At 35.2% G+C, this 16,303-nt stretch overlaps 1 protein-coding gene across 1 annotated transcript in view; it reads right to left on the bottom strand.

Moving 5' to 3' along the window:
• LOC101895883 (retinal homeobox protein Rx) overlaps positions 1–16,303 on the bottom strand; it is an 89,711-nt gene that overhangs the window by 42,396 nt on the left and 31,012 nt on the right. Inside the window, exons 3-4 of the mRNA XM_020035207.2 lie at positions 12,517–14,043; positions 10,815–10,981 (exon numbers count right to left, since the gene is read on the bottom strand). Of these exons, the coding sequence (XP_019890766.1) occupies positions 10,815–10,981; positions 12,517–14,043 (1,694 nt within the window). The remainder of the gene's footprint in view (positions 1–10,814; positions 10,982–12,516; positions 14,044–16,303) is intronic.

The raw sequence follows: 16,303 nt of genomic DNA, 5'->3' as shown, positions 1-16,303 counted from the left end.
CCCTAATAAACATTTAATACAATTTTTAAGAATATTTTTCGAGAAAAGATTAAAATTGTCTCCATGCAGTTCAAAAAAAAAAAAAAATGTTAAAGTTCTCTCAAATAATAGGAACTTATAATTGTTCAAATTTCGTATATGAAGTTCGTAATTGGTACCTATGGCGGAAAATTGTATATGCAGGCCCCGTCTTCGTATAGCCCCTATTTTCATTTGAGCGGTATTTTTCAATGGTTTTTTTTTTCTTTTTTTTTTTGAAAAATTTCAAGTTCCTTCCGAATGGTGGATGTTATAAAATGGTTGGCCCGGCCGAATTTAGCTTTTTTTTTACTTGTTTTATATAGTTATTTTTGTATTTTTTCTGGTTTTTCGTTTGGTTAGAGGCGAGAATTCCAAAAAAAAAATAATAATAAATAAATAAATAAATAAAAAATAAAAACAAAAACCGACGAACTTGTTTTTCACATTTTAATTTATTTTTCGATATTCCGACTAACTTCAATGGTAATAATGGAAAGTTCCTGGAAAAAATTAAGGATGGAGAAGCTGTATAAAACTAAAAAATAAAAAAAGTCCAAAAATTTGTGTTTTTTAAGCCTAACGAAAAACTAGAAGAAAATACATATCCCCATAGTTCATGAGGAATTTCCACAGGTGTAATCTACTTATTTTAGAGAAACTTGGATGTTTTCCACTGAAATAACTTCCCATGGAATTAAGACATGATATTACTACATGGATTTCCCCTAGCTATGGAAAGTACGACTTGATAATAAAATAGTGTGGATAAAGAAAGATCATTTTCAAAATCTTCACCGAAATTTCTTCTAGTACAGCACACGCAATAAAAAATAATTGAAACAGGTTAAATATATATATTTTTTTTAAGAATAATAAATTGATTATATACGGCTCAACAAATAGAAATGGCCAATAAATTACAGTGTTATGTGTTTCTTTTTCTCCGAACCATTTTTTTATATTTTGCTATTCCATGTAATTCATTTATTTGTTCATAAACTAGCATTTATTGTTTTTCTTTATTTTCTTTATTACAAATTAATGGTTGAAAATCAGCAAATAAAAGGAAAACCCAGGCATCTCCATCAAAAAAAAATGCTAATATTAAAATAGAACAAATAACCCAAACATGCGTATGTATGGTATGTGAATATAAATATATGTTTATAGGCATACAAAAATAATAGATTTATTATTTCAAAATAAAAAAACGGGCAATAAATATTTATTTGTTTACCCCTCCCTACCAACGAAAAAAGCAACCTCCCATAAAACACTGAAGCAATTCAAATTAAAAGTACTGATTAAATAAAGTTAAACTGTCAAACAATAATTTACGATAACAAATAATCAATGTGTAACGAGCAATAAGAATAACAACAACGATAGCAGCAACAACAACAAAAAGAACGGAAACTGAAAACCAATCCAAATGGAAATTATTTGATGTTTATATTCCATGACAAAAAAAAAAAAAAAAACGAGAAACGACTAAGCCGTAGGTGGAAGGAAAAATATTGCCCACGATTGGTATTCCTTTTCCAATTGGCTTCCTTTTTTTCGTTGCATGTGTTATACATATACATACACATGTGTGAGTGTGTGTGTTTGTATGTGAGATACCAAGAAATTCTTGTTTTAGTCTATTGAACTAAAACAAATACTATAGCATTTGTGTGTGGCGGAGGGAGGGGGAGGCAATCGAAACTAAAACTAACATTAGACTAACAAATAAAATAGAATTTTATTAGTAGGCAATAGACATTCGAATTGTTAGCTTTTATTTGTTTTTCCTTGATTTTACTACCTATTCATATATGACCTCCAATACGAAAATAATCACACATGTCTCAAACAGATATCGCCCTCCTTCGCTCCCATGCCGATATTTCGGGGATATGTGTGTGGGGAAAGCCAATGTGTGTGTGTTAAGTATTGGAAACCATAGCAAAGTCCTGCCGGCGGTTGTCGTGTCAAAAACACCTTAATTCTAGCTTTTTTATTCGTATTCCACATTCAACGATGTTTGTTTTTGTCAAAGACATCCATCCAATCATTCATTCCCTCATTCCCAAAACTCAACGATGTCTAACGTTGTCTTTGTCGTTTCGGCCTGCCTTTGTGTTTCTGGTTTCCTTCCTTAACATCCATCCATTGAACCATCCATCCGATCCACCTGCTCATTTGAATTGTTCCTTTCTTTTTTATTTTTATTTGTTTTCATTTATTTTTATTTTATTACTTAGATTGCTTTTTGGTCGTTATTTTCAATCGAATTTATTTTGTCTTAGGCTGCTCATCTGTGCTTGGGTGTGTGTGTGTGCTGTGGGGGAATGAGATACTTGGATTTTCGGTTTTATTGAAATCCAATACAAATTCGATTTATGTTAGTTTTTATGTCAAGATTGCCATGATATGATTATGCCAATGATAAACAGCAATTTTTTTTTCGTTTTGGTAATTTAATATCCTTGCCATGTATAAATCAAATGTTTAGGAGACAAAAATGTTAATAAAGAATTCTGAATAAGAAGGAAGGGAATAATTTTAAGGAGAGGATTCCAAAAGTAAGAAGAATATTGCCTTTTGACTATTATACATCTATGAGTAATGGGAGGATGCATAATCTGACGAGATATTTCTGATAATCCTGTATCAATATTTAATTACTGGAAAATAACAAAAACAAGTAAAAGAACATTAAGTTCGGTCGGGCCAAACTTTAAATACCCTCCACCTTAGGGTGAAGGAAACATTAGAAGAATTGTGGCGAAAACCATTAAAATGCCGAATATCGGGAGGTATCGTTATATGGGGGCTATACCAAATCGTGGACCTACACATGCAAGGTTTCGTCAATGGAGCTAGAATCCATTATAACCTACAAATACCAATTTTCAGACAAATCCGTGAAGAAATGTGGCAAAAATCATCAAATTACCGAATATCGGGAGGTACCTTTATATGAGGGTTATACCAAAACGTGGACCTATACATGCAATGTTTTGCCACACGTACAGGGACCCGTTATGATAACAATTTTCAGACAAATCCGTGAAAAAATGTGGCAAAAATAATCAAAATACCGAATATCGGGAGGTACCGTTATATGGGGATTATACCAGATCGTGGACCGATATATCTCATTTTCAATACCAACCATCCTAGACACAATGGCAATTGATCTGCTAAATTTTGGCGCTCTACGTCAAATAATGTGGGCTGTATCGTGATTTCAACAGACAGACAGACAGACGGACATCGTTAAATCGACTTAGAATTTTATGCTGATTATGAATATATATACTTTATGGGGTCTACGACGAATATTTAAGGATGTTACAAACGGAATGATAAAGTTAACATACCCTCCTTTCCAAGGTGGAGGGTATAATAATGACGATGAATATGGTTCATTCAATCGCAAGACGTTATTATTTCTTTAGGGTCTTTAAACGTATTTTCGGTTAAATATACAGGGTGAGAAAAAAACTTGCAACAAAGTCAAAAGGCATAATTTTTACATTTTCATACCCTCCCCTCGATCAGCATAAAATCCTATGTCGATTTAGCGATGTCCGACCGTCTGTGAAAAACCCTCTAGCTTCCAAACGAATTGAAGTATATTGATAAAATTTTACTCAAATGTATATTATGCTAGCAGGACTTTTGCTATTGACAATGGGCCATATAGGTCCACGTTTTGGTACGGCCCCCATATAACGGTACCTCCCGATATTCGGTATTGTGATGATTTTAGTGACATTATTCACCGAAATTGTTTCAAATTTGGTATTCGAAGTTCGTAATAGATACTGCAGCCTAAAACAGAAAATTGCCGGAGCAGGACCACGTCTTCGTATAGCCTCCATATAACGGTACCTCCCGATACTCGGTATTTTGATGATTTTAGCGACATTTTTCAACGGAATTGTTTCAAATTTGGTATTTGATTTTCGTAATGGAGATAGAAAATTGTCTGTGCAGGTCCACAGAAATTTTAACGGATTTTATTATTTTTGAGAATTGCCAAATTCGTTGCAAACGGTGGAGGGTATTCAAAATTCGGCCCGGCTGAACTTACAGCTTTTTTACTTGTTTTTATTTTTTAAATTTTATTGAATGAAATAAAAAATGTCGAAAATATCATCAAAATGGCCTTCAAACGGATTGGTATCCGGAGATTTTGGTGCCCATTGTGCGCTGGAAATGAAGCGAGGAATCTCATTTTGTAACCATTCTTGGGTGGCGCGTGCTGAGTCCTGTTGGAATTTCCAAGGTCTAAGGCCAAAATGTTTGCGTGCCCAAGGCTTTAATACATCCTCCAGAATATTTTCGCAATAATATTGGGCATTTATTCTGATGCCACGGTCGATTAATACGAGCGGAGAGCGACCATCGGCTGTTATGGCAGCCCACACCATCACCATGGCCGGTGACCAATCGAAGGTGCACATTTTCAGCTGACCACATTTTATTTGTTTACAAACCGCTGGACAATGAATGTTTTCTCATCGGGGAAAATCAAATTCGGCAGTTCACCACTTTCGGCCAAGCGAAGCAACTCTTTAGCTCTTTTGAGTCTATTATCTTTATGTTGCGGTGTAAATTCTTGCACTTTTTGGAATTTCAATGGTTTTACCCCGAGCTCATTTTTCAAAATTTGCCGAATAGAATATTGAGATATTGTTGTTTTTTTCTTCCTATTTATTGGTAAGCTCCGATTGGCTATTTGCTTTCCATACATATTTAAAATTGTTTAATTTTCAAATGCATCCTCTTCCACTATGCCTGACAAATAAAAATAGATTCCATGCTAAAATCAATTTCAAAAAAATTGTTCCATAATTGTCATTTTGTCATAATAAGTAAAAAAGCCTATTGTTAAATTAACAAAGTCCATATTTACCACAATCAATTTTTATTGCCCCCACCCAAAATAAAATACATAAAAATAGAAATAAAAATCGAATTTCTTTTAGAAATTCTATTAAAATGTAATTTAGTTTTTTGCTTCATCTTTTGTTGCATTTTTTTCTGTTTCTTTGTTATTTTGTGAATACAAAACTAAAAAAAAACTATATTTTTTTATACTTCATTCCATTACAGAATAGTCAACTAAAACCAATCAAAACTTTTTAAACAAACATTTAACAAATCTATTTTGTGGAAAAAAGGAAAACAGACACACGAGCACACAAACCCCAACAGAGCAATCGTTATTGATGAAACCCAGAAAAAAAAACCAGAGAGAAACAAAACTAAACCTCTACCGCAAAGAGTAACAGAATCAAGCCAATTGAATGTTGTTCGAATAAAAAAAAAAAACAAAAACAAAAAAATATATATGAATAAAATAAATTGCCATAAATACACCAAACTATTTGAAAGTCATAATAAAGTTTAGAAAAAGTTTTTTGTTGGGCGGGAGTGGAATGGGTGTCTTTTACCCCCACCCCAATTGGGAATATTCGATGCCATTAGGCTTTTCACCTTTTGCCAAAAATTGCCATCCGTTAAACCCTCTCACTTTGGTTTTTACCACCCAAAAAAATTTGACATAATTTGAATTTAGCGTCAATTTGACAAAGTGACATTTAAGGGCTGTACCCTTGTTATAGTCATCAACAAAAACAAAAAAGAATGAACAATAAAATCCAAAAATCTTTGATAAGCAAAATTTATGCCAAAAATTAAAATCACAAATACCCAAAAAACCGAACAAGGCGAAATCATCCAATTCATATTTTGCTATAGGAAATATTTACATGTATACGTGTGTGTAATTTTGTGGAATATATTGGGGTGTGATGGAAAATTAGATTACTAAAATTGGAATTAGAATATACGGAATTTTTGAGTGAAGGAAAACCCCAGAATCATTCAAATGACGAATGACAAAGACATCGGTTTAGCACTGAGGCTAGGACAACGGATTCAAAGTTTGCATAATCATAGGGCAAGGTTATATGAGGTCCAGTCCGAAAATATTTATAAGATTTAGTGCGTGAATGATTAATGGTATAAGGGCTACACAATTTTAGAAAACAAAATTCGATTTACATAAAAACAAGCTATCCTAGTTCCCATTTGGAAACTGATTTATGTATTTCTTTATTTCGAAATTTTCTTTGTTTTCTTTACAGGTCCAGGCTAAAAAGCAGAAAGTTCGCCGGGATGAACATTGAATATACTCCACCATTTGTAACGAAATTGTAAATTTTCTCAAAAAAAAAAAAAAAAATCCGTTAAAATTCTGTTAAAATCTTAAAAAATACCGTATACAGGGAGTTGCCGTCATTTTGGGCTCTATACGAAGACCTAGACCTGCATAGACAATTTTCTGTCACGAAATTTGAAACAATTGCGATGAATAATTTCGCTAAAATCATCAAAATACCGAATATAGGGAGACACCGTTATATACCCATTAGGAACTTCAAATACAAAATTTGAAATTATTCCGCTGAATAATGTCGCTAAATTCATCAAAATTCCGAATATAAAGAGGTACTGTCATATGTGGCCTATACGAAGACCTGGACCTGCATAGGAAATTTTCTGTCACGGCCAAATGCCGAATTTAGGGAGGTACAGTTATATGAGGAAATAACGAAGACCTTGACCTGCATAGGCAATTTTTTTCATAGGCTGTAGTACCCGTTACAAATCTCAAATACGAAATTTGAAACAATTCCGGTGAACAATGTCGATAAAAGCATCAAAATACCAAATATAGGCAGATACAGTTATATGGGGGCTTTACCTGAACGTAAACCTATACAGGGTGAAATAAAAAAACTGCAACAAAGTTAAACGCCATAATTTTTACATTTTGTTATTGAATGAAAGCAAAAAATGTCGGAATTTTAGAATGAATTTTAAAAATTTAGATTTGTTTGAATTGGTCACCTTTGGCCGGAATGTGGCTCCGCGGTTTGTTGCCTCTTTCCCTGCGAAGCGCTTGCTTGAGGTGATCGACACTTGGGAATTTTTTAGTGCCAACCTTGCTTTTCAAAATACTACAGACACAATGGTCCAACGGATTGGCATCCGGAGATTTTGGTGGCCATTGTGCGCTGGAAATGAAGCCAGGAACTTTATTTTGTAACCATTCTTGGGTGGCGCGTGCTGAGTCCTGTTAGAATGTCCAAGGTCTGCGGCCAAAATGTTAGTGTGCCCAAGGCTTTAATAAATCCTCCATAATATTTTCGCGATAACATTCGGCATTTATTCTGATGCCACAGTCGATTAATACGAGCGGAGAGCGACCATCGGCTGTTATGGCGGCCCACACCATCACCATGGCCAGCCCTTGAGTTCTGGTGTCCAACCGAAGGTGCAGGACAACGAATATTTTCTCATCGGAGCGGAGAAAACCAAATTCGGCAGGTCACTACATTCGGTCAAGCGAAACAACTCTTTAGCTCCTTTGAGACTATTTTCTTTCTGTTGCGGTGTAAGTTCTGCACTTTTTGGAATTTCCATGACTTTATCCCGAGCTCATTTTTCAATATTTGCAGAATGGAATATTGCGATATGTTCAGATTACTAGCCATTTTTCGGACACTGTGACGAGGGTTTCGATCAAGTCGCTTCTTTACTTTTCGAACCGTTTCTGCTGATGTTGCTGTTTTTCAATTCGTTCGGAAGCTAGAGTGATTTATGCTGATCAGGATTATAAATACTTTTTGGGGTCTAAAATGTATATTTCGAGGTGTTACAAACTGAATGACAAACTTAATATACCCTCCATACTACGATGGAGGGCATAAAAATACATACAAAGATGGGACCCAAATTTCATAACTAGAATTCACATACTTCATAATAAAATACATTTTGAGTTATTTCTCCTTAACCTAATAAATAGCTCACATTCACAAATGTATGAATATCGCCACACACACATCCAACCATCCATTCGATTGTTAACTCTTATACAAATTTAGTTTACATACAAAAACCTTTCTTTTTTCCATTCCATAACTAACAAAATATAATATTGTGTGGTATTTTCACCCCATCCCCCACACATTTTCAACAGCATTTTGTAGTAACTGTATTCCTCGATATTGTGGGAGGCAGAGAAATTGGTGGTTGGAAACTTAGTTTTGCCGTGATGTGTTGCGTTTTTTGCTCGTTATGAGTCTCCGCGCTTTCTCCTGGCATGATAATGTTTAGTCAATACAAATGATTTGTCAAATCACGAAATTTGATACAACAAAAACCGCGAAAACAAATTACACCCAACCACCGAAGGAAACGTAGAAAACGAAATATCGCAGCAACGAATTTGCAAAAGGCAAGTTCTTTTTTCAAGGGGACTGCGAAAAAAACTGGCAAATTGGAGTTGAAGTGAAGTTAAATGCGAATACGATTTTTTCAAGAGGATATTGGGGCAGATGACGGGGTACAATGGTGTGGTTTAAAGAGACAACCTAAACTACAGATAAAACTTTCTTATATGAAATTTTGAATACGGCTCCGACGAAATTTTCCTTCGACTCCATAAACATGAATTCTAACGATTTTTTCTGACTTAAGTGAAATTTGTAAATTTTTTTTAAGAGCATCAGTGCCTTAAACATAGTTTTGTGATTTATTCTTGAAGAGCCAAAAAGCGTTTCAATAATTTTTTTATTAGGAAATAAAGAAATGAGGATTTTTTAGTTTTTTTTTTATGGATTCTCAGGAAGCCACCATAAGAATCCAGTTTAAAGGACTATCAGTCCCATAAACTTGTCTTTTTGATAACTTATCAAGAACTATCATTTGGTTCGTTTTGAAGGATCAATTGCGATCTTTTCTTGAGAATTTTCATGAGGTTTCAATGTAAATTTTTAAAAATTTGTCTTCAATGGTATTTGGGAACTATTGGTATTGGGAACTATTCTCCAAGAGCAGAACGGATAATTTTCCTCGTTGGTACTCACGTTTTTTTTTTTCTTAATTTTTCTTGAAAGGTCAACGTGGATGTTTAGGAATATTTCTTGGGGCAACATGGACCAAAAAGATTTCTTAATATTAAATAAAAATAGAAATTATAGAATTGTAATTTTTTCATATGCAGATTACTTCTGGGAGTAGAAATTCGCTCAAATATTTTTTGAAGTGAAAATTTAAGATTCCTGCATTCTTGTCGAAGTCTATTTTGCAACAGGCCCAAATTTAGAAATATAAAAATGATATTCTTCACTCAAATCGGCAGAAATTCCGAATCCTCTGTTTATAAAAAGCTTCCTCGCTATAGTTTTGTAATATATGCCCTCCACTTGTATAGCCCCTAAATGAAGACCTTTAGCAATTAGTAATATTTTCTATAACCTCAATAGTTATACAACAATATTCCTATTTTTATAATTCGAGATTTTAGTTCAATGGGAGAGTGTAGCATTTTCACTAGTTTATATTTACTACTTTCTACCTCCCACATATTTTCGCCCCACTTCCCTGCGTAGTCAAAATTAAATAAATTTTGTTGGAAAAAATAAAAATTCTTTACAAATTTATGAGGTTTTGTTTGGTACGTAAATTTACCATTCCATGTAACGCAACGAAGGTATTTTGTTGCTAAAGCCAATAAAATATGTTTTGCTTGAAGGGTAAGCACATTTTATTTGCGTAAACTCCTTATACAAGTTTCGATGTTGTTGTTCCTCCTGTTGTTGCTTTACAAAATTGAGACATAAATTGCGATATGAATTTCCAAGGAAAGTCGCATTTGAGGAAGAGACAATTTTGAGTTGACAAAATATTTCATAAATCACAAATATTCTTTTAGAAAAATATATAAACAGTTATTTGGGAGAGAGAGAGAGAAGGAAATGTGGGTATGAAATGTAAGTATGCATGTATGCAACGGAGAACATAAACAGTGGTTTCAAAAGAGAGAAATATGTGATGTTCGGAATTGAAATTAACTGGAACATTTTGATTTTCCACATTCTCTAAGGAATGGACCCACTGTAAAGTAACAGATAAGGAATAAAAATGAGAATCGAAGAATAAATAAAATTATGATTTTTCTTCTACCGATAAAGTGTCCTGATAAGATTCTTTAAGTGTATTTATGTCAATATACATATGCGTTTACAAAACATGAAGAAATGGTCTATCAAATCAACTCCAAAACTGCAGAGGTGTTATGTTTTAATTTAAAAAAAAACTGCCGATTTTCTTGAGAAAATAATTATGGAATTAATTTAAAAATGATAGATAAATTTCAACATAAAATAGAGTTGCATTTTCCAAATGGAAAAATGAGACTACTCCTATAAATCTGGCATGGGATGATTCATAGCTCTTTTCGTTCTTTATATTTGCCATTTTACCCCACTGTGCCCCTTATAGACATTTCTCCAAAAATAAAATACCTAAAATGCTGGGGGAATTCAAATGTAAATTTTGTAAAGTTATGTTAACTTCATTTGCATTTTTTTCGCAAATAAACAACAACGACGGCAACAAAGCACATAAATCTTTGTCAGGACAAAGAAAAGGGTCTGCTGCGATTTACCACTGATTGGGTTATTCACATTGATATTTGGTTGGGTATCCTTACTCCTTTCCACACCCCCTCCGTTTCGTTCGTTATTGGAAATTTATTCAACACCTAATTTAAACTGATTGAACTTAATTCTTGATGTGATAATAAATTGTTAAAGGAAATTGTTTAATTTCCGTTTTTATTTAGTTTGCAATGCATTTTTTTCTTTCGATTTCATACTGGTCGGTTTTAAACAAAATTTGTTATTTATGTTGAGGGAGTTGCGAGGGTTGATAACACTTACCTGTACACGAACTTCAGGCAAATTGACTTTCATTGCCAATTCTTCGCGGGAATATACATCAGGATAATGGGATTTCTCGAAAGCTCTTTCCAGTTCATGCAGCTGATAGGTGGTGAAGGTGGTGCGATTACGTCGATGTTTTTTCTTTGAACAATTATCATCTTGACCTGGAAGAAAGTAGAGGAATAATTATAGAACAAACAAAAAACATTTAAAATTTTTAAAACATTTAGTAGTCATAAAACCAGCTCCATATAGGCCGTTTATATCGATATCCGCTTATCTTCAAGTATATCAACTTTACAAAGGAGTCTTTAGATCTCCAATGTAGATAAAGACCTTCTACAGATAGTAAAGTTTTTTCAGGTCTTTTGCAGATAGTAAACCTTTTACAGGCCTTTTGCTGCTAAAATACGTTTAAGAGGTTTTCTACAGATAGAGGACCTCTAAGAGGCCTTCAGTAGACATAAGACCCTTGACTGTTTTTGTACAGGCTTTTAACAGATCTTCAATTAATATACCCTTTTATTAGGTCTTCCAAAGATATAAGACCTTAAATAGGTCTTCTATTGATATAAGACCTTTAACAGATCTTCCAAGATAGAGGTCTTCAACAGATAGCAGAACTTAAACAGGAATTCTATAGATAGAAGACCTTTTAAATGTCGTATCTATAGAAGATCCTAAACAGGTCTTCTATAAAGAGAAAAGACATAGCAGGTCGTCTATGGATAAAGGGCCTTTAATAGGTATTCTATAGAGACAAGACCTTTAGCAGATCTTCTATGGAGAGAAGACCTTTAACAGGTCTTTTAAGGAGAGAATACCTTTAACAGGTCTTCTATGGAGAGAAGATATTTAACAGATCTTCTATAGAGAGAAGACCTTTAACAGGACTTCTATGGGGATAAGACCTTTAACAGGTTTTCTATGGAGAGAAGACCTTTAAGAGTTCTTCAATAAAGAGAAGACCTTCAGCAGGTCTTCTGTGTAGATAACAGGTATTCATATAGAGAGGATACCTGTAACAGGTCTTCTATGTAGAGAAGACATTTATAGAGAGAACGTCTTTAACAGATCTTCTCTAGAAATAAGGCCTTTAACAGATCTTCTCTAGAAAGAAGGCCTTTAACAGGTCTTCTATAGAGAGAATACCTTTAACAGCTCTTATTTAGGGAAAAGACCTTTAACAGCTCTTCTATAGAGAGAAGGTCAATAACAGGACTTCTATAGAGAGATGACCTTCAAAAGGTATTCTGTGGAGAGAAGACCTTTATCAGGTCTTCTGTGGAGAGAATACCTTTAACAGGTCTCCTATGGAGATAAGACCTTTAACAGGTCTTCTGTGGAGATAAGACCTTTAACAGGCCTTTAACAGGTCTTCTGTGGAGAGGAGAATTTTAACAGGCCTTCTATGAAGAGCAGACCTTTAACAGATCTTCTATAGAGAGAAGGCTTATAATAGATATTCTATGGATAGAAGACAACAGGTCTTCTATAGAGAGCGTACCTTCTTCTTCTATGGAGAGAAGATTTTTAATATGTCTTCTATGAAGAGAAGACCTTTAATAGGTCTTCTTTAGGATGAAGACCTTTGACAACCCTTCTATAGACAAAACATCTTTTACAGGCCTTCTACACATAGAAGACCTGGCTATCTCCATGTAAATACCCCCCTTAAAAACTATCAAACCCCACCTACCTTCATCATCACTTCCCGAGGTGATTTTCTCACCCTGTTCACTGGAATTGGTCTGATTGAGATCTTCGCTGGAGGCACAGCTGCCATTCATTAGACTATCATTGTCATTTAGGCGATCCGCTTGATCACCACTTGAGCCATTGACACCTCCATTGGGACCATTTCCCCCCGGACCAGACATGCGGCCATATTCATCCAAATGTTTTTGCTGTGAGTGGCCCGACAAATGACCCGCCGTCGAATTGCTGTGCTGTTCAAAATTACCATTAATTGGGAAATTTTGATTTTGCATGTCCTCCAGTGAACGAGGTCGCACCGAACCATCAAATTGGGCCTTCATGGAGTAGCCACCATCATTACCGTTCATAAGAGATTTGGAAAAATTCTCGGCATCATTTGCGTTATTGTTGTTGTTATTATTATTGTTAAGAGAATTCATATCATCACAGTAATTGGCAACCGCCGAAGAATTCGATTTTCTTTTCAGACCCGAACCATTTCCATAACTATGCAGCGATGCCATTTGCGGTGACTGCGGTGAGGAGGAGGTAACATCAATGTTGTGGCTCTCATTGTGATCGTGTGGCTCCTCATCATCGGTAATATCGGCATCAATTTCTCCGCCATTCGACAGCGAAGACATGGAACGTTCATCGTAGTCGTGCAGATTGGAGACGCCACCACCTGCTCCTCCACCTCCATTGGAGCTATAGAATGAGGAGGCCGCTGCCGACATTTGATTAGCCATTGTGGAGGCAACCATTACTGCGGCAGCCGCTGTTGCTGAATTCACCGCCGTAACCGAGGACGAGGCCGCTGATGAGGCGACAGATGACTTGGCAAATTTGTGATCATGTTGTGCCTGGGCGTGTGCCGCCAGCGCCGCCAAATGCTGTTGATGACTGTGATAGACACTGGCCGTTGTCTGCAGTGATGGCGGGGTTGGTGGTGTCGTCTGAGGCGTCATGGCATGCGAATTCAGATCATTGTTGTTGGTCGGGTTCAATAAATTATTAGCTTCGACCATTTGATGCATTGAATTCAAATAATCATTACCCGAGGCCATGGCCGAGGGGCTGCTGAGACGACTGCTGCCAGCCAAGCCATTAAAATCATCTCTATTATCGGCTGGCGAACTACTGCCTCCATAATGAAGGTGGGCATTGTGATGATTGGGTGGGAAATGTTGTTGCTGCTGCTGGTGGTGCTGTGCGTGGTGATGATGGTGCTGCCCATGTTGGTGTTGTTGCTGAAAATTCATTAAGCTATTGTGATAGCTGAGATGAGAGTGTGCTGCTGCATGTTGTTGCGTATGATGATGATGATGTGGAGGCGGCGGTCCTAAGTGCATTGCCAGTGAACTTGCATGTGTTGCACCACCAGCACCGGTAGGTGAAGGCAGGGGAAAATTGACATTGCTGTTGCGTTGATGCTGCTGCATCAATGTCGCCATGTGATTATCCATGTTACGCAATTGTGCCAATGTTTTGTTGGCACACCGAAGATCGGTGGCATCATCGGAATCATCTGGAAAAAAAGATGGGGAGAATTGAGAAATCTATATATATAAATGTAAGTTGTGTTAGTTACTACGCTTATAACTTAAGAATCGCTGGACTGATTTTAACGATTCACACAAATTCGGAATTGTCTCCTCTCCGAAAAGGATAATATCCAAAAAAATCGCGTAAAAATGTGATATATTAACATTTTCATTTTGACTTTTCAAATGTACAATAGTAATGTTTTATTTTGCATGATTTTTTTTCCATTTTGACTTTCTTTTTTCTAATGTACATTTGTAGTGTTTTTTATAATTTATTTTTGAATTCGAATATTAACACCAATTTATTTAATTGACTTGATTTCTTGAGAACTGAAATTGATGGGGGTTACATGGAAGTGTAGTACCGAATTAGGTGGCGAAACGGAATAGATGATATCGAAATAATTTAACGCCGTCACACCAAAGTTAAAAGATAATTACTTTTTCAAAATCGCTAAAAAATCACGAAAAAAAAAAGATTTAATTGCAAAAATTGTCAAAACGGGAAAAAATCGAAAACAAATTTCAATGGAAGCGAATTTTAAAATAATAGCACATGCTATTGATAAACTTTGTAAGGATCTTTAAACATTTGCTGTAAAAAATCAGCGAACAAGTTGAAGATTTTTTCAATTTGTTATTCTTCTTTTGTCAATTTTTTTCAATTTGTATTATCATATTGAATTCAGTGAATTTTTTGTGAACAAAATAAAGAATAATTTTTCACTACATACAATTTTTCACCAAAAAATGAAATAAGTGCGAAATACGATGTTAACTGACATCTACCTTTCAACTCCAGGGCCGACATCGTAGTTCAGCTGGAAGATGCGAACACATTTAAACAAATAAAAATTACCGAAAAAAAAATTACCGAATCCTAATGGAGCTCATTTCAAAGCGTGGACCTACTTCTTTCATGTGACAATAATCCGTCCAATGAGAGCTCAAAATGCAAAATTCTTTGGGAGTACAATCAGTACAATACCAAATTTAAAGGGTGCAAAATAGTAGAGCGAATGGGACTTTTAGTAAGAAAAGGATTTCTATCCTTCCAAAAATACTTCCCAAACATTCAAGATACCTTAAATCGCTTTCGCAGGTCATGATATCGATCATAACTCACTGATAAGGGTGCAACCCGATTTCCTATTTATATAACCATCGTATGATTTAAGCTACTTATTTAAGTAAAGTCCCCACTTTGGAATATCCCAAGTCCACTTTCACATCTAATGTGTGGTCAGAAAAGAAAATTTTGTATTCTATTGAATTTGTAACCCCCAAGAGAATATTGGTAGGGCCACGTTTTGGTATAACCCTCATATGAATGTATCCCTGATTCCAGCTATGACTGTGGTCTTGGCCACGTATTTCAAATGATTTGGCCATTACTTGGCATCTTGGCTTTTCTATTTCTTGACCACATTTTCCAATCGATTTTGCTGTATTTAGGCTACTTTGTGAGTAGAGAACCATCTTTTAGAAAAATGTCAACATACGTAAATATGTTGATACAGTCCCGATATAATCCCCTGGGCCGCCGATCTATAGTGATTTTTATCGATTGGCAGACGACAACACGGGCATTGTTTAATCGTCATTGAATTTTATTATGAAAAAGAACATAGACTTTTTGGGGACGCTAATGCACAATTTGAGGTGCTATGGTAATGGGTGTAAAAGCGTAATTAACTTTGACTATTCAGAAATTATTTTGGTATTTATTTCTATTTAGTCGGATCAATATTTATATTAAAATTTGTTCACCTTTATGAGCTAGATTTGTGAAAGATTATGCTATAAAATTTGCATTACAGACTAAAACTACGGGCCGGCAACGCGGACCGGACCAGCTAGTTGTAAATAAAGAGGAGTATAGAAAGTAGGATATATCAAAGGAGTAGATCATACAATGAGATATACTATGGATCTAACTGTGCTTTTTATTATTCGTCCTAGAAGCGTACAAATTTAAACTGTATGTTCGGCCTGGCCGAACTTTTTATACCCTCCAAAGAAAAGAATCCATCGAAATTTCTGTTAAAATCTGTAAAACACACGAAAAACAATGTAACCATTTTATTAGGGTCTATACGACGACGTGGACCTGCATAGGAAACTTTTGTCATACGCTATTACAATATTCAAATGCGAAACTTGAAAAAATTCGGTGAATAATGTAGCTAAATCATCAAAATGCCGAATATAGGGAGGTACTATTACAGGGTGAGATGAGAA

Source organism: Musca domestica, unplaced genomic scaffold (genome assembly GCF_030504385.1).
Source record: "Musca domestica strain aabys unplaced genomic scaffold, Musca_domestica.polishedcontigs.V.1.1 8, whole genome shotgun sequence".
NCBI classification, from domain to species: Eukaryota; Metazoa; Arthropoda; class Insecta; order Diptera; family Muscidae; genus Musca; species Musca domestica.
This window is presented reverse-complemented; position numbering and strand designations above follow the sequence as displayed.